The 23,268-nt window shown below is 43.8% G+C and overlaps 1 protein-coding gene and 1 long non-coding RNA gene across 5 annotated transcripts in view; both read right to left on the reverse strand.

Annotated features, from left to right (window-relative positions):
- Positions 1–7,319, reverse strand: part of LOC141108774 (uncharacterized) — an 8,411-nt gene extending 1,092 nt beyond the window's left edge. Inside the window, exons 1-2 of the long non-coding RNA XR_012236123.1 lie at positions 3,695–7,319; positions 1–3,459 (exon numbers count right to left, since the gene is read on the reverse strand). The exon at positions 1–3,459 is cut by the window's left edge and continues 1,092 nt beyond it. This is a non-coding gene — a long non-coding RNA (uncharacterized lncRNA). The remainder of the gene's footprint in view (positions 3,460–3,694) is intronic.
- A 1,003-nt stretch (positions 7,320–8,322) lies between these two features.
- BRINP1 (BMP/retinoic acid inducible neural specific 1) overlaps positions 8,323–23,268 on the reverse strand; it is a 286,234-nt gene continuing 271,288 nt past the window's right edge. For 3 of the 4 annotated variants that reach the window (XM_073600693.1, XM_073600694.1, XM_073600695.1), the window contains exons 7-8: positions 19,922–20,144; positions 8,324–10,209 (exon numbers count right to left, since the gene is read on the reverse strand). In XM_073600693.1, coding sequence (XP_073456794.1) covers positions 9,069–10,209; positions 19,922–20,144 — 1,364 coding nt within the window. In that variant the 3' untranslated portion in view covers positions 8,324–9,068. Of the gene's footprint in view, positions 10,210–19,921; positions 20,145–23,268 lie in introns of all 4 variants that reach the window. The other variant, XM_073600696.1, reaches the window with a different exon arrangement.

Consider the following 23,268-nt stretch of genomic DNA (forward strand, 5'->3'; position numbering starts at 1 on the left):
CTAAATCAGATTTCCAGAGGGAAAACACCACCAGCCTGATGACGGGACTTTTCTCAACTGCAGCTAAGCTACTCATCTTGGTCACCTTCACAGTCTTCTCCAGCATCTTGTCCTATGTGGAGGGCATGTTAATAAATGTTCTCCATTATGAGTGCTAACAGCTGACAATTTGTGTGGCTGCTGGCTTTCAATCCCGACTGCCTTGACAGCCTGGGTCAACACTGGCAATCAGGTACTAATTAGATTTTCAAAGTCATGAGAGACAACACCACCAGCCTGATGACTGGACTTTTCTCAACTGCAGCTAAGCTACTCAGCTTGGTCACCTTCACAGTCTTCTCCAGCATCATGTCCTATGTGGAGGGCAGGTTAATAAATGTTCTCCATTATGAGAGCTAGCGGCTGACAATTTGCGCGGCTGCTGGCTTTCGATCCCGACTGCCGTTGACAGCCTGGGTCAACACTGGCAATCAGGTACCTATCAGATTTTCAAAGTCCTCCTGAGAGACAACACCACCAGTCTGGTGACTTGACTTTTCTCGACTGCAGATAAGCTACTCAACTTGGTCACCTTCATAGTCTTTTTAATGACATTCTCCAGCATGATGTCCAACACCAAGGGCGTGTTAATAAAAATTCTCTGTTATGAGAGCTACCAGCTGACCATTTGCAAGGCTGCTGGCTCTCAATCCCAGCTGCCATTGACAGCCTGGGTCAACGCTGACAATCGGGAACCTATCAGATTTCCACAGTCCAGAAAGACAACTCCACTAGCCTGGTGACTTGACTTTACTGTCTTCTTCAACTTGATGTCCTATGCTGAGGGCATATTAATAAATATTCTCCCCTGTGAGAGCTAGCAGCTGACAATTTGCGCAGCTGCTGGCTCTCAATCCCAACTGCCATTGACAGCATGGGTCAACACTGGCAATCAGGTACCTATCAGATTTCCAAAGTCCTGAGAGACAACACCACCAGCCAGGTGACTTGACTTTTCTCAACTGAAGATAAGCTACTCATCTTGGTCACCTTCATAGTCTTTTTAATGTCATTTACCAGCATGATGTCCAACACCAAGGGCGTATTAATAAATAAATATTATCCTTTAGAGAGAGCTAGCAGCTGACAATTTGCACGGCTGCTGGCTCTCAATTCCGGCTGCCAATTCAGGTAATTACATGTGTTGCATGTAAAGAAAAAAACAACTTTAAATGTTTTCTTAATAAATACACAATTGTATTCATTTTACATTTGTCTGGAGTTCAGCTTTGAATAATACACATGATGGGATATCTACTTCACTCAAATTTATTTGAAATCTTTGCCAAAAAAAATGACTTGTTGAGGTTTCAATGATAGCTAAAAACATCCCATGATCTTCGTGCTGGTCCCAAAGCAAAGAGGACCATTATTTCTTGATACCCGTCATCAACATCAAACTAATGGACCTTTTTTGGCTTTATGAAAGGGGATCTTCAAGCTATATATACAAATATTCCAAAAAAGGCCTGTGGCATTAAAGGAAAATGTGGCTTTTGCTTCACTGTGAGTCACATAGCAAAATACCTTCAGTCCCGGAGATCGTCACTATGCTGCCCTGCCCGGCACCGCACTACCTATGCAAGAAGGAAAGTCCAGGCTTGGCACTACGCCTACTGGACACACCACAAGCAAAGACTAGGGTCAAGAGAATCTACATTCAGTAAAACAGTCAAGTAAAGGCCTCGTGTTTTGGAGACTCACAGCTGCACCTTTCATCTAGGCTTGCTATATTAGTTTTAGGAGTGGAAAACTGACTCTTATTGTTGTTGGGAAAATGTCAAATAAAGGGATAATTGCTAGAAGGCACACTTCTCAGCAGCTGGTTGTAACAATCTTGGCATGTGGTGCTCCATATTTACTTCAAGTTTCCAATGCAAAGTGAGAGCCAATGCATGAGAGCTGCCAACCTCATGCATTCATCAATTGAATGCAAGTAGACCTTCTCTAAGGATCCAGTGCCATCTGCTTATCCTTTTATTCCCAAGTCTGAGTTTGTACACCTATGGAAAGCTTTGTATGCAATAAGTGCAGGCCTGCAATAAGAATGAATGGTTAAGAGGTAGTGGTAGAGGGGCGCTAGGCATGGATTTTCACAGCTCATCAAATTCTGACAAAGTCATTGCTTGAGCCCAACTGGCCTGTATTTGGCAGCTCACCACACAGACGGGGTCCCACTCAGGAGAGGATATTCACCTGAGTTTAGAAATCCAAGTGTAATAGGTCAAAGAAGGCTGTTGTTGCTTTTTTAACCTAGCTGCCAATGACAGCTTGAGTCAACACTGACAATCAAGAACCTATCAGATATCCACAGTCCTGAGAGAGTGGTGACATGACTTCTCTCAGCTGGAGCTAAGCCGCTCAGTTTGGTCCCCTTCACAGTCTGTTTAATGATGTTCTCCAGCAAAATGTCCAAAGTCTTCATTGTTCAACTGGTTACAATAAGCAGGGCAAAAGACAAACCATACATTTCAGGGGCCCCCCTTCCTCAGGGATGGTTGAAATGGTAGGATGTTAAAAGTACTCCCAAGCAGACTGATTTGTAGGCTGAGGATCTGATAAACAACAGTCAGTGCTGGTGTTCACAGTAGAAGGGGCATATATTTGACTAGAAATGCGTTGGCTGGTAGAAACGCATTGGTTGTCTTTTGCACTGCTTGCTGTATCCAGTTGAAATATAAGGAATTTGGACTAAGGATTTTTACTTGGCCTATCCTAGGAATAAATGGGACAAGCATTACACATGTGCAGTAGGCAAAGGACCCACCGGGGAGTAAAAAAGCTACATAGTGCCAGGCAGGGCCACAAAGTAAAGATCTCTGAGTTGCACTGAAGGGTTGGGTTACACTGAAGGGGGTGGGGAGAAGCGTTAATAATGATATTTTACTTGATACAAAAGTTATTTCCATCAAAACAGGGTGTATATTCGAACATATTTGATGAAAGACAGTTAGAGCTATTTAAGGGATGGGCATTCTGCTACAATATCACTAATAACATAAAACATATTTGATTATGAAAAGAACATATACCTAAAATAAGAAGGTTTCAAAAATATATATTCTGCCATATAAGTGCTCTGATTTTTTTGGCATAATATAATAACATATAATAAATGTCCTGTAGCTCAGAGGGAAAATTTGCTTTGACACAGCCGAATCCAAAAGAAGAAATTTGATTTTAAAAGTGTATCGGAGCCCTGACTTTGGACATGTTTTAACAAGCCTTAAAAGAGCCTTACAAAAAGCTCTCCCTGACCTCTGTAGCTGCTTGTACTGTGAAGTAATTCATTCTTAAAGATCCAAACAAAGACTCATTTTAAAATAAACTCTCCCTGATCTCTGTAGCTGCTTGTACTGTGAAGTATTTTATTCTCAAAGATCCAAACAAAGACCCCCGTTAAAATAAGCTCTCCCTGATCTCTGTAGCTGCTTGTACTGTGAAGTAATTCATTCTCAAAGATCCAAAGACTCGCTTTAAAAAAAGCTCTCCCTGATCTCTGCAGCTGTTTGGATGTTTGAGAATGAATTACTTCACAGTGCAAACAGCTACAGATATCAGGGAGAGCTTATTTTAAAGGGGGTCTTTGTCTGGATCTTTGAGAATGAATTACTTCACAGTACAAAGACCCACTTTTAATTAAGCTCCCCTTGACCTCTCTAATTCATTCTCAAAGATCCAAACAAAGAGTATCTTTAAAATAAGTTCTCCCTGACTTCTGTAGCTGCTTGTACTGTGAAGTAATTAATTCTCAAAGTTCCAAACAAAGACTTGCTTTAAAATAAGCTCTCCCTGACCTCTGTATCTGCTTGTACTGTAAAGTAATACATTCTCAAAGATCCAAACAAAGACTCGCTTTAAAATAAGCTCCTCTTGACCTCTGTGGCTACATGTACTGTGAAGTAATTCATTCTCAAAGATTCAAACAAAGACTTGCTTTAAAATAAGCTCTCTGACCTCTGTGGCTACATGTACTGTGAAGTAATTCATCCTCAAAGATCCAAACAAAGACCCTCTTATTTTGAAGAGAGTCTTTGTTTGGATCTTGGAGAATGAATTAGAGAGGTCAGGGGGAGCTTATTTAAAAGCGGGTCTTTGTACTGTGAAGTAATTAATTCTCAAAGATCTAAAGACTCGCTTTAAAATAAGCTCTCCCTGATCTCTGCAGCTGTTTGGATCTTTGAGAATGAATTACTTCACAGCACAAGCAGCTACAGAGGTCAGGGAGAACTTATTTTAAAGTGAGTCCTTGTTAGGATCTTTGAGAATGAATTACTTCACAGTACAAGTAGCTAGAGTGGTCAGGGAGAGCTTATTTTAAAGTGGGTCTGGAATTACTTCACAGTACAAAGACCCACTTTTAAATAAGCTCCCCTTGACCTCTCTAATTAATTTTCAAAGGTCCAAACAAAGACTCTCTTTAAAATAAGTTCTCCCTGACCTCTGTAGCTGCTTGTACTGTGAAGTAATTAATTCTCAAAGTTCCAAACAAAGACTTGCTTTAAAATAAGCTCTCCCTGACCTCTGTAGCTGCTTGTACTGTGAATTAATTCATTCTCAAAGATCCAAACAAAGACTCGCTTTAAAAATAAGCTCCTCTTGACCTCTGTGGCTACGTAAAACTGTGAAGTAATTTATTCTCAAAGATCCAAACAAATACTTGCTTTAAAATAAGCTCTCTAACCTCTGTAGCTACTTGTACTGTGATGTAATTCATTCCCAAAGATCCAAACAAACACCCTCTTATTTTGAAGAGAGTCTTTGTTTGGATCTTTGAGAATGAATTAGAGAGGTCAGAGAGAGCTTATTTAAAAGCGGGTCTTTGTACTGTGAAGTAATTCATTCTCAAAGATCCAAAAAAGGCCCGCTTTAAAATAAGCTCTCCCTAACCTCTGTAGCTACTTGTACTGTGAAGTAATTCATTCTCAAAGATCCAAACAGACTCCACAGACAGTTTCAATTGGTTTCTAAAGACTCATTCACATGGGCAGCCAAACGCAGCAGGGGGGGGTTTCAATTTTTGCAGCAATTTTGAAGTAAGAAATCGTGGCTACAGCATGTGTACAGCTCTGAGTGGCTGCCTATCCTTGTTTAGATGCGCAGTTGGGGGCAGTTAAACCATTGCTCACCCACCTGCTTTACGACCCTTCAACTGCCCACCTAAACAAGGACTTTTTCTTGCATCCATGCCAAAAAAATAAGACCCCATATTGCATTCGGAGGGCAGTACACCTTTCGAACGCAACCTATTCAAGTTATCGGGGCTGTGGTGCGAATTGGTTGCAATGCATGTGGTTGTGGTGAGGTGGGTCATACTTTTGAGGGTTAAAACAGGTGATGAGGAGGCAACCTATTGGCTTCCAGCCACCTGTCCATGAGGATCACTTTTTGGGTTGCCGTACATGTGAACAACCTAACTTGTCCGTTTACATTATATGGCACACAGTCGGCCAAGGTTCTGGTGTATTAGATAGTAATAGGAATAGAGCTATTGACCTCTTGTCCTATTTTTTGAACTCTTGAGCTATTGAGCTCTTGAAAGAGTTTTTGTTGTGATCTTTGAAGAGGAATTTCTCCATAATGCCTATATCTACAGAGTTGAATGAAGTCTTGTTAAAAAATGGCTTTAACTACTTGCTCAGAATACATCAATATTTTAATATTACAATTTTTTATTTTTTTTACTGGGCTTGATTTAGAACATTGGGGCAGGGAATAAAGTGGTATCCACAAAGGCAACCAAATAGCAGCTAGCTTTTTTTTTTCTAACGTGGCCAATGAAAGGCATGAAACATGTCACAAAGATGCAACATATTGCGTGGGATAATGGGGCCATGTGTTACCAAGAAAGTGATGTGCTGACACCAAATCTTGTTATCGCTTACAGAGGTTTTATTATGTGTTAAAAAAATCTCTTCATTATTTTGTATCTCACTTCACGTTAAAGTAGACCTTGCAGCAAAAAAACAAGGTCCACTTATTACAGGGGTAGGCAACCTCGGTCCTCCAGCTATTTTGAAACTACAAGTCCCATGAGACATTGCAAGACCCTGACAATCACAGGCATGACTGCTAGAGGCATGATGGGACTTTTAGTTTCAACACAGCTGGAGGGCCGAGGTTGCCTACCCCTGACTTACTACATCAGGATCCCCTCTCCACTAATTAATTATGCGTTAAAGAAAAGCTTGAGGTCACCATCAAAGTGTGATGTCACCACCCTTCCGGCGAGATCCCAGGGGAGGCTGAGTATCCCAGATCTTACAAATGATGCTCCAGAGCAGGGGTCTTCAAACTGCGGCCCGGGGGGGGCCGGATGTGGCCCTTTGCATGCCTTTTTCCAGCCCTTGGGCACTGTTCCTCCCACCGTCAGAAGAAGAAGATCAGAAACTGACCTTGGATATTTGTTCAAGGGGGTATAAAGAGGGAAAGTATAAGTTGATCATAGCAATGGATGGAGGCAAGAGAGTAAGGGCAGTTGACCATGGAACATTGGAAGAGAATGCAGAAATGCCTGTGGGCTTGTGTAAAAAAAAGCAAGGGGGATAAACCATGAGTCCACTAACTGCCACCAAGGTTGGAGAACCATTCCCCCAACTGACACCATCAATGGGGCACTATTCTTCTCATTGATATCACCAATGGTGCACTATTCTTCCCATTAACACCAATGATGGGGCACTGATGACGGGCCATTTTCTGCTCCCACTGGCCACAGTCTGACCTCCCTAAAGCCTGAAGGACAGTACACTGGCCCTTTGCTTAGATAGTTTGGAGACCCCGGCTCCAGAGCATCTTCGTGCTAGTATTTCCTGGGATCTCAATAGAAGGATCAGAACATGACCCTCTCCCAGGCGTTGTGGGGGTAAGTTCAATATATTTACTTTTTTTCCAATATTTTTTTTTAACCTTAATATGACAATTTATTATGGAGTGTTCCTGCTGTATTAAGAGGACCTTGATTTTTAGTACTAGAAATTAGAAGAGAGGACATGTTGCAGAAAGTGCATCTAGGAATTCATGAATATAAATATGTACTAATATATAAAGTGCAAATTATTTGAAAAGTAAATGTTTATTGTAAGTATGTATTTTCCTGTCTGTGTTGAAAGCAGTGGTCTCTCTGCAGTGGTCAGGCACACCCCTGTGATTCAGAGCTAGAATCTCCAATCAGCAGATCAGCAGGGGGCATATGGTTTTCTGACTGGAGAGCTTAAGCTACATTATGTTGTCAAAAGTATTGGGACACCTGCCTTTACACGCACATAAACTTTAATGGCATCCCAGTCTTAGTCCGTAGGGTTCAATATTGAGTTGGCCCCGCCCTTTGCAGCTATAAAAGTTTCAACTCTTCTGGGAAGGCTGTCCACAAGGTTTAGGAGTGTGTCTATGGGAATGTTTGACCATTCTTCCAGAAGCGCATTTGTGAGGTCAGGCACTGATGTTGGACAGAAGGCCTGGCTCGCAGTCTCCACTCTAATGCATCCCAAAGGATTTTCTATCAAGTTGAGGTCAGGACTCTGTGTAGGCCAGTTAAGTTCCTCCACCCAAAACTTGCTTATTCATGTCTTTATGGACCTTGCTTTGTACACTGGTGCGCAGTCATGTTGGAACAGGAAAGAGCCCGTCCCCAAACTGTTTCCACAAAGTTGGGAGCATGAAATTGTCCAAAATGTCTTGGTATGCTGACACCTTAAGAGTTCCCTTCAGTGGAACTAAGGGGTCAAGTCCAACCCCTGAAAAACAACCCCACACCATAATCTCCCCCTCCACCAAATGATTTGGATCAGTGCACAAAGCAAGGTCCATAAAGACATGGATGAGCAAGTTTGGGGTTAGGCTTGGCCCCTTAGTTCCAGTGAAGGGAACTCTTAAGACGTCAGCATACCAAGACATTTTGGACAATTTCATGCTCCCAACTTTGTAGGAACAGTTTGAGGATGGCCCCTTCCTGCTCCAACATGACTGCGCACCAGAGAACAAAGCAAGGTCCATAAAGACATGTACGAGCAAGTTTGGGATGAAGGAACTTGACTAGCCTCCACAGAGTCCTGACCTCAACCCAATAGAACACCTTTGGGATGAATTAGAGGGGAGACTGCGAGCCAGGTCTTCGTTTTCAACATCAGTGCCTGACCTCACAAATGCGCTTCTGAAAGAACGGTCAAACATTCCCATAGACGCTCTCTTAAACCTTGTGGACAGCCTTCCCAGAAGACTTGAAGCTGTTATAGCTGCAAAGGGTGGGCCAACTCAATATTGACCCCTACGGACTAAGGCTGGGATGCCATTAAAGTTCATGTGCGTGTAAAGGCAGGCGTCCCAATACTTTTGACAATATAGTGTATGACTCACAGGGGGGCGTGTCAGACCACTGCAGAGAGGCCACTGCTTCCACTCGTTAAAAGACTGTGATCAGAAGAGTTCATTTGGGCTTCAAATATGCCCAGCCATGAAAAAATTAATCCTAATAAAATAAATAAAGAGAGAAGCAGCAGTTTAGGCTATTATTTGATGACAAATAACGTATGTGTAATGTATTTTTTCTGGCATAGTTTACACTTAACTGTACATATAACACTTAAAACTGTTGACTTTTCAGTTAAAAGACCATAACACTCAATAAACAAGGGAGCTGCATATCTTAATGTAAATGAGAAGCAATATAATAGGACTGACCTGTAGGCATTTTACGGGGGGTGGGGGGGGACCCAGTCAATACATTTTAAGGATGTCCTGCTTTTTATAGCACCTAAAAGTTTTATGTTTGAAGGGTTTTATATTCCAAATACCCTGACTGGTTCTTGTCTACGATTACTGACCCCTTTACCTCCTCCCACCCCGCCCCCAAAATAATAAAAAAATACATAAAAGGAAGTATGTAAATATACTCCATTTTATACTTTGCAGCATAATCATAATCAGGTCATAAGGTAGATTTCTAAAATAATTAAAGTCCACCTAAATCCCTCAGAGCTCCAAGCTCTGAATTTTTTCCATGATCTTACTCCGAGGAAGGCATGGGAAGGTTAACAAAGTTTGACTGTCATGTGATCAGGTTGCTTCAGTATCTCAGTGTTGTACAAGTCTAGGGCATGGTTGACTCGTATGATTTCGCTATTGGTCAACTTCAATCGATGCTTCAGCATACAGGAGAAGAGGTCTAGCTGCGGCTTTCCCGGAGCCGTCGGCGGAGCTAGGCGGTTGATGCGCTCCCGGATGTCCAACATAAGCAACATGACTGATGACGAGGAATAAAACTGCCCTACTTGGGAGTAGGACTGGTTGACTTGCTGGACTGCACTGCGTAGGAGATCTGGGTTGAACCGTAAGCTATACCCGTACAACTGGATTTCCGATATTTTCACGTAGAACTGTCGTTTTGTAGGATCTGACAGGTCAACTGGACCTTGGCCTGTGTCGTTGCGCAGAAGAGAAGGTAGACGCGTACGGCTGCGTAGGTAAATATGTACAGTTTCGAAAAATGTTTTCCAGCGGTTGCCTAGTAGGAGAGTCCAGTTATAACACTGGCTGTTTTGAAGCCGTGTCTTCTCCCATCTTGGGTAACCATGTTCCCCAAATGGCATGCTCCATCCTTCAGAGTGGCTCCCACTAAACGGGTTGACATACACAAAGAAGCTGGGATCCAAGGTCGTGTTCCGAGCCTGGCAAATGCGCATGGACATCCCGATCACCATGTGGATGAATTCAACCCTATTTTTGTTACTTTTTAGGGTGAGGGACATTCTTTTCCTCCAACGCGGATCAAAGTAGGTGTCTAACCGGATTTCGTTGCTGATGAACGTGGTGTGCACGTGAAGACGGGAGTCCATTTTTTGCAAGAGATAGCGGAGCTCCTGATCCTGGAAGTCCAATTCGGTCTCCAGGCTCATGAACTGCTCACTGCGTTCTGAATCCACGTTCTGCGCCTCGCAACGGCCGCGGTATAATTTGTATCCTTTGTTACAGGAGCCGCAAAGCGAGATGTTGGCCATGCTGCACATTGCGCAGCTTTGGTTGCCTCCTATTATGCATGGGATTGGCCGTTGACAAAGCATGCTGCCACCGTGGCACACGCAATTCCGTTGGCTCTCCAGAAACGTGCCCCAGAATCCGTTCTCGTTGCAGTAAAGGAGTGATTGTACTCGAGCCAGCCACTGTTGAATTGTTCTGAAATGAAAGAATTAAGTGTATATTACTGAGCCTCTCGAAATGTTTAAACATAGAATTTCAACAGATTTAACGTGTGCAAATATTATGCTTGAATGCGTCAAATCCTCAGAATGAAATGGTGAGCTTAAATAACCTTTTCAACAAACATACCAGTATGGAGTTTAGAGCAAGCAATAAGAAATGATTCTTTAAATAGCGTGAAGTGGATGAACAGAAATTTTAGGGCTTGGCTTTATGAACCACATTAATGCGACAGAAAGTTCATAATCAAGTGATGGCAAAAACTGTATATCAGTGGTCCCCAAACTGAAGCCAGATGTGGCCCTTGGCTTACCTTTATCCGGCCCTTAGGGCACTATTCCTCCACTGATACCAATGATGGGGCACTATTCCTCCCACTGATACCAATGATGGGGCACTATTCCTCCCACTGATACCAATGATGGGGCACTATTCCTCCATCTGACACCAATGATGGAGTACTATTCTTCCCACTTATACCAGTGTTGGGGGCACTATTCCTATCACTGACATCATACATGGGGCACTATTCCTCCCACTGATACCAATGAAGGGACACTATTTCTCAAATGAATACCAATGATGGGGGGCACTATTCCTACCACTGATACCAATGCCGGGGGCACTATTCCTCCCACTGACATAATAGATGGGGCACTATTCCTCCAAGTGACACCAATAATGGGGAATATATTTCCCACTAATACCAATTATGGGGCACTATTCCTCCCACTAATACCAATTATGGGGCACTATTCCTCCCACTGATACCAATGATGGGACACTATTCCTCCCACAGATACCAATGATGGGGCACTATTCCTCTCACTGATACTAATGATGGGACACTATTTCTCAGATTAATACCAATGATGGGGCACTATTCCTCCCACTGATACTAAAGAAGGGGCATTATTCCTTCCACTGATACCAGTTATGGGGCACCATTCCCGCTACTGATACCAATGATGAGGCACTATTCCTCCTCCTACTGTCGACAGGTGTTATGTACCCCCGCTGACCACCAAGTCTGAGGCATTTTCTACTCCCACCATCCACAATCCAGCCCCCCTAAAATCTGAAGGACAGTAAACTGGCCCTTTGCTTAGAAAGTTTGGAGACCCCTACTGTATAGCATAGTGGTGACCTAAATGCAAACCAAAACATTTTATTTAGGATGGTCACTTTAAGTGGACCTTCACTTAAAAATGAAAGCACCGCTCATCCCCTTCTTCCCTCAGCCCCTAAAATATTGGGGGTTTTTTATTTCTTTTTCCTGGGAGTGGGTACCTCTTTGTGACAGATACCTGTTTCTACTTCCACAATTCTCACATAGGCAATAATTATGTGTGCTTGCATTATGAAAGGCACTCTGAGACACTGCTTCTTAGCTGCTCAAGTTGCCAATTCTCATCATTGGCAATCAACCTCTCATCCACATATTGTAGATTGGGCCAAGATTTTCAGAGACCATGAATATGGAGACCCTGGTAGCAACTGACCATAGCAACCCAGAAAAGACCTGCTCCTTGTAGACCTGCTGGCTGGCTCACAGGAAGCTCTGATTCATTCCGTTCCTTGACTCTGCCTTTATCTACTTTTTTCTTCTCTGTGGCATCTGAATGAAACCCTCATCCATTCTTCTTCTTCCCTCGAACACCCTAATGACCCTGGCCTTAACCCTCAAGCCCTCCATCTTTTCCTGAATTTACCTTATTTCCTCTCTTCCTTTCCTTTTAAAATCTTAGTTTAGTAACACAGGAGAGTGTTGTGTAGTATAGAAATAAGTATATAACTCAAATGTGCCACGGAGAACTTTCCATGAGGGGTTCCCCAAGGCCTAAAAAATTATTTCAAGTTTTTCTCCAGAAGTTACTAAGGGTTCCTTGAGGGTGGCTTTCTGACCACCACTGTAAAGGGGAATTATCCCACTGGCTACCAATAAAAGGGTTTTCCCACTAAACCCCAGTGACTTGGTTTCATTAAGGGCTCCCCAAGACCTAAAAAATAATTTCAGGGGTTCCTCCAGACATTTCTAGGGGTTCCTTGAGCTGTGGTTGATTGACCTCCCATTTGATGGTGCCTTCAAAGTTTTGAGCTCAACACCACTTGGCAAAGCCAGCTGCAATGATCTTTTTAGCTTTCCAGAAGAGTGGCCTTCTGAACACCACTGTAAGGGGGGGGGGGGCGATTTTTCCACTGTCTACCAAGGTAAGGGGTGTTTTTCCCACTAAACCCCAGTGATGTGGTTTCAGTAGGGGTCCCCTAAGACCTAAAAATTATTTAAAGGGTTCCTTCAATAGTTACTATGGGTTCCTTTTTCTACTGGCCACCAATGTAAGGGGTGTTTTCCCACTAAACCCCATTGACTTAAAAAAAAAAAAAAACCCTATTGACTTGGTTTCAGTAGTGGTTCCCCAAGACCTAAAAATTATTTCATGAGTTCTTCCAAAAGTGACTACGCTGGCCACCAATGTAAGGAATGTTTTCTCCACTAAACCCCAGTGACTTGGTTGTAGTAGGGATTCCCCAACACCTAAAAATTATTTCAAGGATTTCTCCAAAAGTTACTACGGGTTCCTTGAGGGTGGCCTTCTGACCACCACTGTAAGGGAGACAATTTTATACTTGCCACCAATGTAAGGGGTGCGTTCCCACTAAACCCCATTTACTTGGTTTCAGTAGTGGTTCCCAAAGACCTAAAAACTATTTTCTTCCAAAACTACTAGCGGTTTCTTGAGGGTGGCCTTGTGACCACCACTGTAAGGAAGACAATTGTTTAACTGGCCACCAATAAAAGGAGTGTTTTTCCTACTAAATCCCAGTGACTTGGTTTCAGTAGGGGTTTCCCAAGACCTAAAAATTACATCAAGGGTTCCTCCAGAAGTTTCCAGGGGTTCCTTGAGCTCTGGCTACTTGATCTCCCATTTGATGGTGTCTGCATAGTTCAAGGACCAACACTACTTGACAACGCCAACAGCATTAGTGATCTTTTCAGCTAGTGTCATTCTGACCACTACCGTAAGGGTTATATTCTTTCTACGGTGCATTTTTCCCATTGCTTTCTGATGAATTCATTCCAGTAAGGTTCTCCAAGACTTGACATTTTAAGGGTGTCTCTGGGTAAAAAGGGTCAATAAAGGCTGTTTATGACAATTGGCATTCGCTGTTCCTAAAAATATTCCAATTGATGACCTATTTCTCGACGACAGTATTTATTTGTTTTTTTAAGAGGGGAGCAATCGAAAAAGAGGATCTGCTTTGAAGAAGAATAGGCTTGGACTCTTAGCATTGGATAAATATATTTAGACTCTTAAGGCTGCTGTGGACGGACTTTGGGCTTATCTTGATGGCATTATTTTGAGATGTTTCAGAATGCATTGACATGTGCATATTGTATGACCTGCAGTTGGCCCTCTTCAAGGGGGCTGTGCCTGTAGGTTAGGTGCATGACATGTGAACAACAGATAACCTCCAGTTTTCCCCAACCTATTAGACCATAACCTCCAAACCCCCAATTACCCAAAGAATTACGTGACAAGGCTTTAGAGTAAAATTGTCCTTACCGCCTTTTATTTAACAAATAACGTAACTTAAATTAATAACATTTAAAATAACCATCAACCAAACTTCTCATACCTTGGTGGTCTTTGAGGGCAACGACACACAACTTGGTCACTGCAACAAACTTCTTTAAAACTTAGGCCTCCAGTCGCAAGACACCGACTCGGAGACGATACTCTACATCTGCAGTGACCTACATTTTTACCCCTTCCTGGTTAAACCCATCTTAACCAGAAGGTACCCGAGAACCCCAGATGGATCCCAACCATAATATAGTCCAGCCTTCTTCTCTTACTCCAAAGACCCACCACTGCCAGGCTGTCATGACAGCCTCAGTGTAATACTGACCAGACATCGGGAGGGTGGGTGTGAAGCTTCTCTTCTCTCATGACTGACTCCAACTACTTCCTCCTTCCCACAAAACTTCTTCCCACAGCCCTTAACCACCCCCCCCCCTTTCCTTAAAGGGGGCAACAATTCCTAAACTACCCCTTCCTGTCCTACTGTCCACCTATGTCATGCCGTCCCTCCGCCCATTCTTTTCTCTTCTTTTACTCCGGGACTCCCTGTACTTATGGTCAGCAGGTTAACATTGGTTTTAGTAATGTGCTACTTATACATGCTGCCCTGGGGAACAAGCCATCAACATTTAGAAAGATTCTGAATGATGGTAATGTGGTCACACTGCTTCTGATAATGACGATGTTGATTGCAGCGGTCAGAAAATGCTAATAGAAGGGTTCAGGCTGGCTGAGTGACAGAAGGTGACTTTAAAACTGGCACGAAGAAGGCCGGCATAGGTGACAATGAGGACCACATTAGGTGAACGCACTTAAATGTGTCCCCGGTTATTATTTCAGTACTTTTTCCTCCTAGATTTAATAAGATACAAAATATTCCGCTGTACAGCTCCTGTATATGTGTGCGAATCAGTGCCAGGTAGATTTTTTGGAACACTTTGTTTTGTACTTAAGAATACAGTTCATTATGTGTAATTATGTCAGATTTTAAATGTGTGTTTTTTTTTCTGGCTCTGCATGTCAGAATGTTCATTCCTCCATGCTAAATCTTATCATAGTGAACTGAAGCCTTTGGGGAAAAAAGATCCTTTTTTTTTCCAGGTGCTAAAGTATTTTTGCCATTTTCTCCAAAGTAGATATGTCAGCCATGGTCATGTGTCCACAGACTGTTGGTTGTTTGCGTGTGAGTGTTTATGTATGACATATAATGTACAGAATGCCAGGGATGGGTTCCCGGAGGGATTATTAAATGGATGGTCCCAGGATTATTAACTGCTTCCAGTCATTATACATTGGCCTGGGAGGAAACCCTATTGTTCTGAGTGGACTTCATATGACGTTCTCCCCAGAACGCGCCTTACGAGGCTCCAACTGGCTATGCTTGTAAATAACGAATGGCATCCTTTCGTGTCATTCATTTTGCACAATTGTGTTGCCAGGTGTGATTGGTCACAGTGATCACATGGTACAGACAGGACTAATCGCAGCACATCTGTACCATGTGATTAGCTGTGGCCAATCACAACAGATCACACAACAGTTGTAAAGAATGAATGGCTTCCTTTCATGTCATTCATTTTGCACAATTGTGTTGCCAGCTGTGCTTGGTCACAGTGATCACATGGTACAGACAGGGCCAATCACAATGCATCTGTACCTCGTGATTAGCTGTGACCAATCACTGCAGATCACATGAATGTTGTATACAATGAATGGCTTCCTTTCATGTCATGCATTGTGTACAATTGTGTTGCTAGTTGTGATTGGTCACAGTGATCACATGGTACAGACAGGGCCAATCACAGCGCATCTGTACCTCGAAATTAGCTGTGGCCAATCACAGCAGATCCCGTGACAGTTGTAAACAATGAATGGCTTCCTTTGTGTCATTTTGCACAATTGTGTTGACAGGTGTGATTGGTCACAGTCATCACATGGTACAGATGGGGCCAATTACAGCAGATCACATGACAGTTGTATACAATGAATGGCTTCCTTTCATGTCATTCATTGTGTACAATTGTGTTGCCAGCTGTGATTGGTCACAGTGATCATATGATACAGATGGGGCCAATCACAGCGCATCTGTACCATGTGATTAGCTGTGTCCAATCATAGCTAATCACAACAATACACACTTTCATTCAGTAAAAATGTTTGCGTATAGCAGTGAATTTCATGTAATCATAGTGTGTAAAAAAATGTAAAATCTGATCATTTGGTCTTTTTGCTTGTTTGTTTTTCTTGTCCTTTTTATGTTGCTTTTTATTTATTTTATTGTTTTCGTCCTTTTTATGTTCCTTTTCATTCTATTTATTTTTTCTCGTACTTTCTATCCTCCCTGTCATTTCGGGGTTTTTTTTTGTTTTTGTTTTTCACGTCCCTTCTATGTTCCATTTTCATTTTGTCTTTTTGTTTGTTTTGTTTTACCTTACCCTTTCAGTGTTCCTTTTCATTTTGTTTTTTTCTCATCCCTTCTATATTCCTTTTTATTTTGTTTTTTTTTTCTTCTCTTGTCCTTTCTATGTTCCTTTTCATTCGTTTTTTTTGGGTTTTTTTTGTTTTTTCTTTTGTCCTTTCCATGTTCCTTCTCTTTACGATTCTATTTTAAATGACTTCTTTCTATTTTATCTTCCTAGTGCCCTTCTCTTTTCTATTCCCTCTCCTTAGAATATATCATTTGATTATCTCAGGTACAATCTCCCATTTAATCTGCTATATTTACCAACCTATACAACAAATGAAGAATGACGTTTTTTTTTTTTTTATTCTGCTTTATGATATTGTTTGCTTGACTGTTATATCTCCCAAGGGAGCGTTTCCTTCCTCTGTATACGCTTTATTCCGTACTTGTTATAATTGTTACACGTAAAAATTTTCTAATAAAAAAAAGTTTGGAAAAAAAATTTGTTTCACAAAAAAACAAGGATATTGGTTGTAGTATGGAATGTTCTAGGAGCTCACCAGAGGGCTTGTTGTATTCGAATCAAAAGTTATTACAAGCGCCGTAGCAAAAGTAACGGGAAAGTGGGCATAACTTTTGTTTATTAACTTACATAAGATTTCACATGTTGGTAGAGTAACTCTTCCTCTATAGCAGCCTTTCTCAACCATTTTTCAACCCAAGAGGAACCCTTGAAATATATTTCAGGTGTTGGGGAACCCCTGCTAAATCTAATTTATTAGGGGGTCAATAGAAATAATGCACCTTCCAATGAGGAATGCTCCCTTTTCATTGGTGGTCAGAATGCCACCCTTGCAGACAGCTAAAAAAAGATCTTTGGTGTCGTGCCACTGGCTCTGCCACGTGGGTTTGGACCCAAAACTCTGCAGGCATCTTTAGATGGGAGGTCAATCAGCCACACGTCAAGGAACCCCCTAGCAACCTTTGGAGGAACCCTGGTTGAGAATAGCTGCTCAATAGTATCTCTTCTTTCTCATTGCAGGTAAATAATGGATTCCAAGCAGAAGCAGCGTGCTGTCATTGAGTTGTTGACGAAGGAGGGGTGCAGGCTGACCGACATCCACAGATGGAATGTTTATGGAGATGACATCATTGAGAAGAGCAATGTCTTGTCATTGGGGACTTTTGTCAATGGTGTCACCTCCGTAAACCTTCTGTGGATGTCAAACAGCCTGCACCCCTCCTCCATCAACACCTCAATGACGGCACGTTGCTTCTTCTTTTTCATGGTAGGTAAATAATGGATTCCAAGCAGAAACAACATGCCGTCATTGAGTTGTTGATGAAGGAGGGGTGTGGGCTGTCTGACATCCATAGAAGGCTACAGAATGTTGATGGAGATTACACCATTAACCAGAGTCACCAATGACAATACATTGCTCTTCTTAATGGTGTAATCTCCATAAACATTCTGTAGCCTTCTGTGATTGTTGGACAGCTTGAACCCTCTTTCCTCAACAACTCAATGACGGTATGTTGCTCCTGCTTGGGATCCATTTTTTACCTGAAATGAAAAAGGAGAAGCAACGCGCCGTCATTGAGATGTTGACGAAGGAGGGGTGCAAGCTGACCGACATCCACAGATGGCTATGGAATGTTTATGGAGATGACGCCATTGAGAAGAGCAAGGTCTTGTTGTTGGGAACTTTTCTCAATGGTGTCACCTCCGTAAACCTTCTGTGGATGTCAAACAGCCTGCACCACACTTTCATCAACAGCTCAATGACAGCACCTTGGTTCTTTCTTTTCCATGGCCAGTAAATAAATAATGGATTCCAAGAGGAAGCAACATGTCGTCATTGAGTTGTTGATGAAGGAGGGGTGCAGGATGTCCAACAACCACAGAAGGCTACAGAGAAGACACCATTGTGAAGAGCAATGTCCTGTCATTGGTAACTCTTGTCAATAGTGTCATCTCCTTAAACCTTTGTCGGACAGCCTGCATTTACACTTGTGGGCAGTACACAGCGCACCCAATTCACCCATCAAAACACGTTGATATTTGCATAACTCCTCCCAAGCAGTGGCGTCACTAGGGTTGGTGTCACCCGGTGCGGAAAAAATTGGTGTCACCCCCCTCCACCAACTATAGTCCCCCCTCAGTACAGACCCCCCTCTCTCAGTATAGACCCCCCCCACTAAGCACAGATCTTCCTCCCGCAGTATAGATCCCCCTCCCTCAGTACAGACCCCCCACTAAGTACAGACCCCCCCACATGAGTATAGACCCCTCCTCAGTACAGACCCCCCTCCATAAGTATAGACCCACCCCTCAGTACAGATCCCCCTCACTAAGTACAGACCCCCCATCAGTATAGACACCCCCTCAGTGCAGACTCCCCCACCATATAGACACCCCCCTCAGTGCAGACCTCCCATCAGTATAGACCCCCTTAGTGCAGACCTCCCCCCATCAGTATATACACCCCCATCTCAGTGCAGACCTCCCATCAGTATAGACCCCCTTGGTGCAGACCTCCCCCACCAGTATATACACCCCCATCTCAGTGCAGACCTCCCATCAGTATAGACCTCCTTGGTGCAGACCTCCCCCACCAGTATATACACCCCCATCTCAGTGCAGACCTCCCATCAGTATAGACCCCCTTATCCTTAGTGCAGACCTCCTCCCATCAGTATATATAACCCCCATCTTAGTGCAGACCTCCCCCCATCAGTATACACCCCCCATCTCAGTTCAGACCTCCTCCATTAGTATAGACACCCCCCCCCCTCAGTGCAGACTACCCCGTCAGTATAGATCCCCTTAGTTCAGACCCCCCAATTAGTATAAACACCCACCCTTAATGCAGACCTACCCATCAGTATAAACATCCCCCTCAATGCAGACCCCCTCAGTATAAACACCCCCCTCAATGCAGACCCCCCCATCAGTATAGACACCCCCTCCCCCTCAGTGCAGACCCCCCATCAGTATAGACACCCCCTCCCCCTCAGTGCAGACCCCCCATCAGTATAGACACCCCCTCTGCCCTCCCTTAGTGCCCCCCCATGTTCATCTATCTAGACTACACATAGTATAGTGTACAGACCTCAGAACAGTCAGTTTGGACGTATACACACAGCGGTGTCCCTCTGTCTCCTCCTCTTGTGTGGATATGGGAGGAGGAGGAGGAGGCGGCTTCAGTCTGCTCCACTGAGGGACATGAGAGATCTGAGAGGAGCAGATTAGTGTAGGGCAGCGGGCAGTGTTAGTGGTGCCACTACCCATGGGTGTCACCCCTCTTTCGGGTGTCACCCGGGTGCGGACCGCACCCCTCGCACCCCCCCTAGCAACACCTCTGCTCCCAAGACCCAACCCATTCTGTGTATCAGGACTAAGGACTCTTGAATGGAATACTGAGGAAGGGTGCTGTGATGGTATCAAAAAAAGGTATGTACAGCTCCCTGCTGACCCCTCCCACCAGCTATGATCTTCCTGAATTGCATAGAGAAGCACAGAGACCCAGCGATGATGTCTTTGGATCTAAAATAAAAGTATGTAATGAAAATGTAAGGATTTCATTAGCAGGTTGATGATGGGAAAAGGGGGGGGGGGGGGAGGGGTGGAGCCTGGCAAAGGAACAATTTTAAATGAAAGTACATTTTTTTTCTTTGAATAAACAGGAAGCCGGCTCACCTTTCTCTGGGTAACTGGTGGTTGGGATTGTGTTTGCAGCGCAGGCTCAGGCTGAACAGCTTCCGCGCCGTGTGCTGCATCTTTTGGCGTTGGACGTCTAGAGAATTCTGTAGCAGTTTGTAACGACTTTGCAGTTCCCAATCATTCCCCCAGTGCTGGTGGATGGCTCCGATGCTCAGGAAGTGGCTGCTGGGTAGGCGCCTCATGAAAGATTTAAATTCATCTGCAGAGGAAAATAAAAAAATGAAATCCGTATTGATAACACACCTAAAAATAGATTATGGGGAAACTCCACCCTTACTACCAAAAAATAAAATTTCTAAGTGCTATTAAGCCCAAAGGCAAACATTGATTATATTGAAGCTAACCAATACTTAAATGCGGGGGCCGCATTAGTTTTCCCGTTTTAGGCTTTCTTTCTTCTATTTTCATTTGGTGATCCAGCCAGTAAGGTTGTTTTTTCAAAAGCACAAGCTCTCCAGTATTGCAAACACACCACAGACCCACCGGCCAGGAAACTGGCGGGCATCAGTGCCATTTCTTTGCATGCACAAGATCCTGCCATTGGCCTCCTGGGATGAGTGATGTGAGCCACACAACAGCATACATTGAACTATAATAGTATGGATTTTATTTTCCTTGAGATCAGGGCCAGGACAAGGGGTGGGCAGAAGGGACGGCTGCCCTGGGTGCAATGGTTTATTGCAGGGATGGGGGCTCCCTGACTCTAACCCTAAGGGAAGGAGGGGGGGGGGCAGTTTGGTATCTTTGCCCTGGATGTTGGATGACCTTGTCCCAGCACTGCTTGGGATGGCTCAGGAGGTTGTATTCTCTATAATGTAGATTTGAGACATTTATAAGTTGAATTGCTTTTAGACTAAGAGCAATATAAAGAAGTCATGTTTTATTAACAGTGTACTCAGTCCAAAAAAAAAAAACAATTTAAAATTATGTCTATTGCAGCAATAAAAATGGGATAGATGTTTTAACTCTTCTCTGCTCTATCCAAAACAATCAAGAAAGTTTTGGCTGGACATAAACTTCATAGCGACTTTGTCAGAGCCCTGAATAAAATAGTGCCCTTAAGAAGGAGAAAGTGAATACTTTATCTCCCGAAGAAGTCTTCCTCTGCATAAGGGCGGTGCTTGCAGCAGGCACCCTGCCCTGATCCAGAGAAAGACCTGTGTCCCCCAGGAGTTCAACACTCCCAGATGACCAACAGAAGAAGCCCTACCCTTCCCAGATGGTCCACAGAAGATGCCCTTCCCATCCCAGATGGTCCACAGAAGATGCCCTTCCCATCCCAGATGGTCCACAGAAGATGCCCTTCCCTTCTCAGTTGGTCCATAGAAGATGCCCTTCCCAGATGGTCTATAGAAGAAAGTGAATATTTACTTCACTTTCTTAAGGAGCTGACACTCCTGAGAGTGTTGATCCTCTGTGTTCCCCAGAGATCAACACTCCCAGATGGTCCACAGAAGATGCCCTTCCCACCCCAGATGGTTCACAGAAGATGCCCTTCCCAGATGGTCCATTTAAGAAAGTGAATATTTACCTCCCCTCTTCAGGAGCTGACACTTCTGGGAGTGTTGATCTCTTGTGTTCCCAAGGAGATCAACACTCCCAGATGGTCCACAAAAGATGCCCTATCCGTTTCCAGCTGGTCCACAGAAGATGCCCTTCCCATCCTAGATGGTCCACAGAAGATTCCCTTCCCATCCCAGATGGTCCATAGAAGAAAGTAAATATTTACCTCCCCTCTTCAGGAGCTGACACTTCTGCGAGTGTTGATCTCTTGTGTTCCCAAGAGGATCAACACTCCCAGACGGTCCACAGAAGATGCCCTATCCATTTACAGCTGGTCCACATAAGATGCCATTCCCATCACAGATGGTCCACAGAAGTTACCCTTCCATTTCCAGATGGTCCACAGAAGAAAGTGTTGATCTGCTGTGTTCCGCAGGAGATCAACACTCCCAGATGGTCCACATAAGATACCCTATACCTTTCCAGCTGGTCCACAGAACATGCCCTTCCCATCCCAGATGGTCCACAGAAGATTCCCTTCCCATCCCAGATGGTCCGTAGAAGAAAGTGAATATTTACCTCCCCTCTTCAGGAACTGACACTTCTGGGAGTGTTGAGCTCCTCTGTTCCCCAGAAGATCAACCGTCCCAGATGGCCAACAGAAGATGCCCTTCCCTTTCCAGATGGTCCACAGAACATGCTCTTCCCTTCTCAGATGGTCCACAGAAGATCCTCTTCCCTTCTCAGATGGTTCAAAGAAGATCCCCTTCCCTTCCCAGATTGTCCACAGAAGAAAGTGAATATTTACCTCCTCTCTTTAAGAGCTGACACTTCTAGGAGTGTTGAGCTCCTCTGTTCCCCAGGGGATCAACACTTCCAGATGGCCAACAGAAGATGCCCTTCCCTTTCCAGATGATCCACGGAATATGCCCTTCCCTTCTCAGATGGTCCACAGAAGATCCTCTTCCCTTCACAGATGGTTCACAGAACAAAGTGATTATTTACCTCCCCTCTTCGAGAGATGACACTTCTGGGAGTGTTGAGCTCCTCTGTTTCCTAGGAGATCAACACTTCCAGATGGCAACAGAAGATGACCTTCTCTTCCCAGACGGTCCACAGAAGATGCCCTTCACTTCCCAGATGGTCAACAGAAGATGTCCTTCCCTTCCCAGATGGTTCACAGAAGAGGCCCTTCTCTTCCCAGATGGTCCACAGAAGATGCCCTTCCCTTCCCAGACAGTCAACAGAAGATGCCCTTCCCAGATGGTCCACAGAAGATGCCCTTCCCTTTCCAGATGGTCCACAGAAGAAAGTGAATATTTACCTCCCCTCTTCAGGAGCTGACACTTCTGGGAGAATTGAGCTTCTCTGTTCCCCAGGAGATCAACACTCCCAGATGGCCAACAGAAGATGCCCTTCCCTTCCCAGATGATCCACAGATGAAAGATTCTGCCCACGACCCCAAATCACCAGATGTGAACGGGACATTAGAATATACATTGGTTTCAATAAGAAAATTTAAAAGAGCGGGAAAGGCAAACTTTTCTTGAGTGCACATTTTTCTAACAGCGAATGTAGTTTTTCCTTCGGGGGAAAGTCCTTTCCTTCCAAAATCAAATGTAAAAAGCAAACAAAATTTTGAACGGTGTTTGTCAAGCCATCGCTTGTACTGAGAATTCATATGAATTTTTGTACGAGCGTTCTTTCAAAAATCGACTAGTGTATGGCCAGCTTGCCGCTCACTCTAGCATCACCCCTCAGCAGCCACAGCTATTTTAACCCGGCCTCGGAAAACCAGCGCATACCCTGGTATCTCCATC

The sequence above is a fragment of the Aquarana catesbeiana genome, linkage group LG09 (genome assembly GCF_042186555.1).
Source record: "Aquarana catesbeiana isolate 2022-GZ linkage group LG09, ASM4218655v1, whole genome shotgun sequence".
Lineage (NCBI taxonomy): Eukaryota > Metazoa > Chordata > Amphibia > Anura > Ranidae > Aquarana > Aquarana catesbeiana.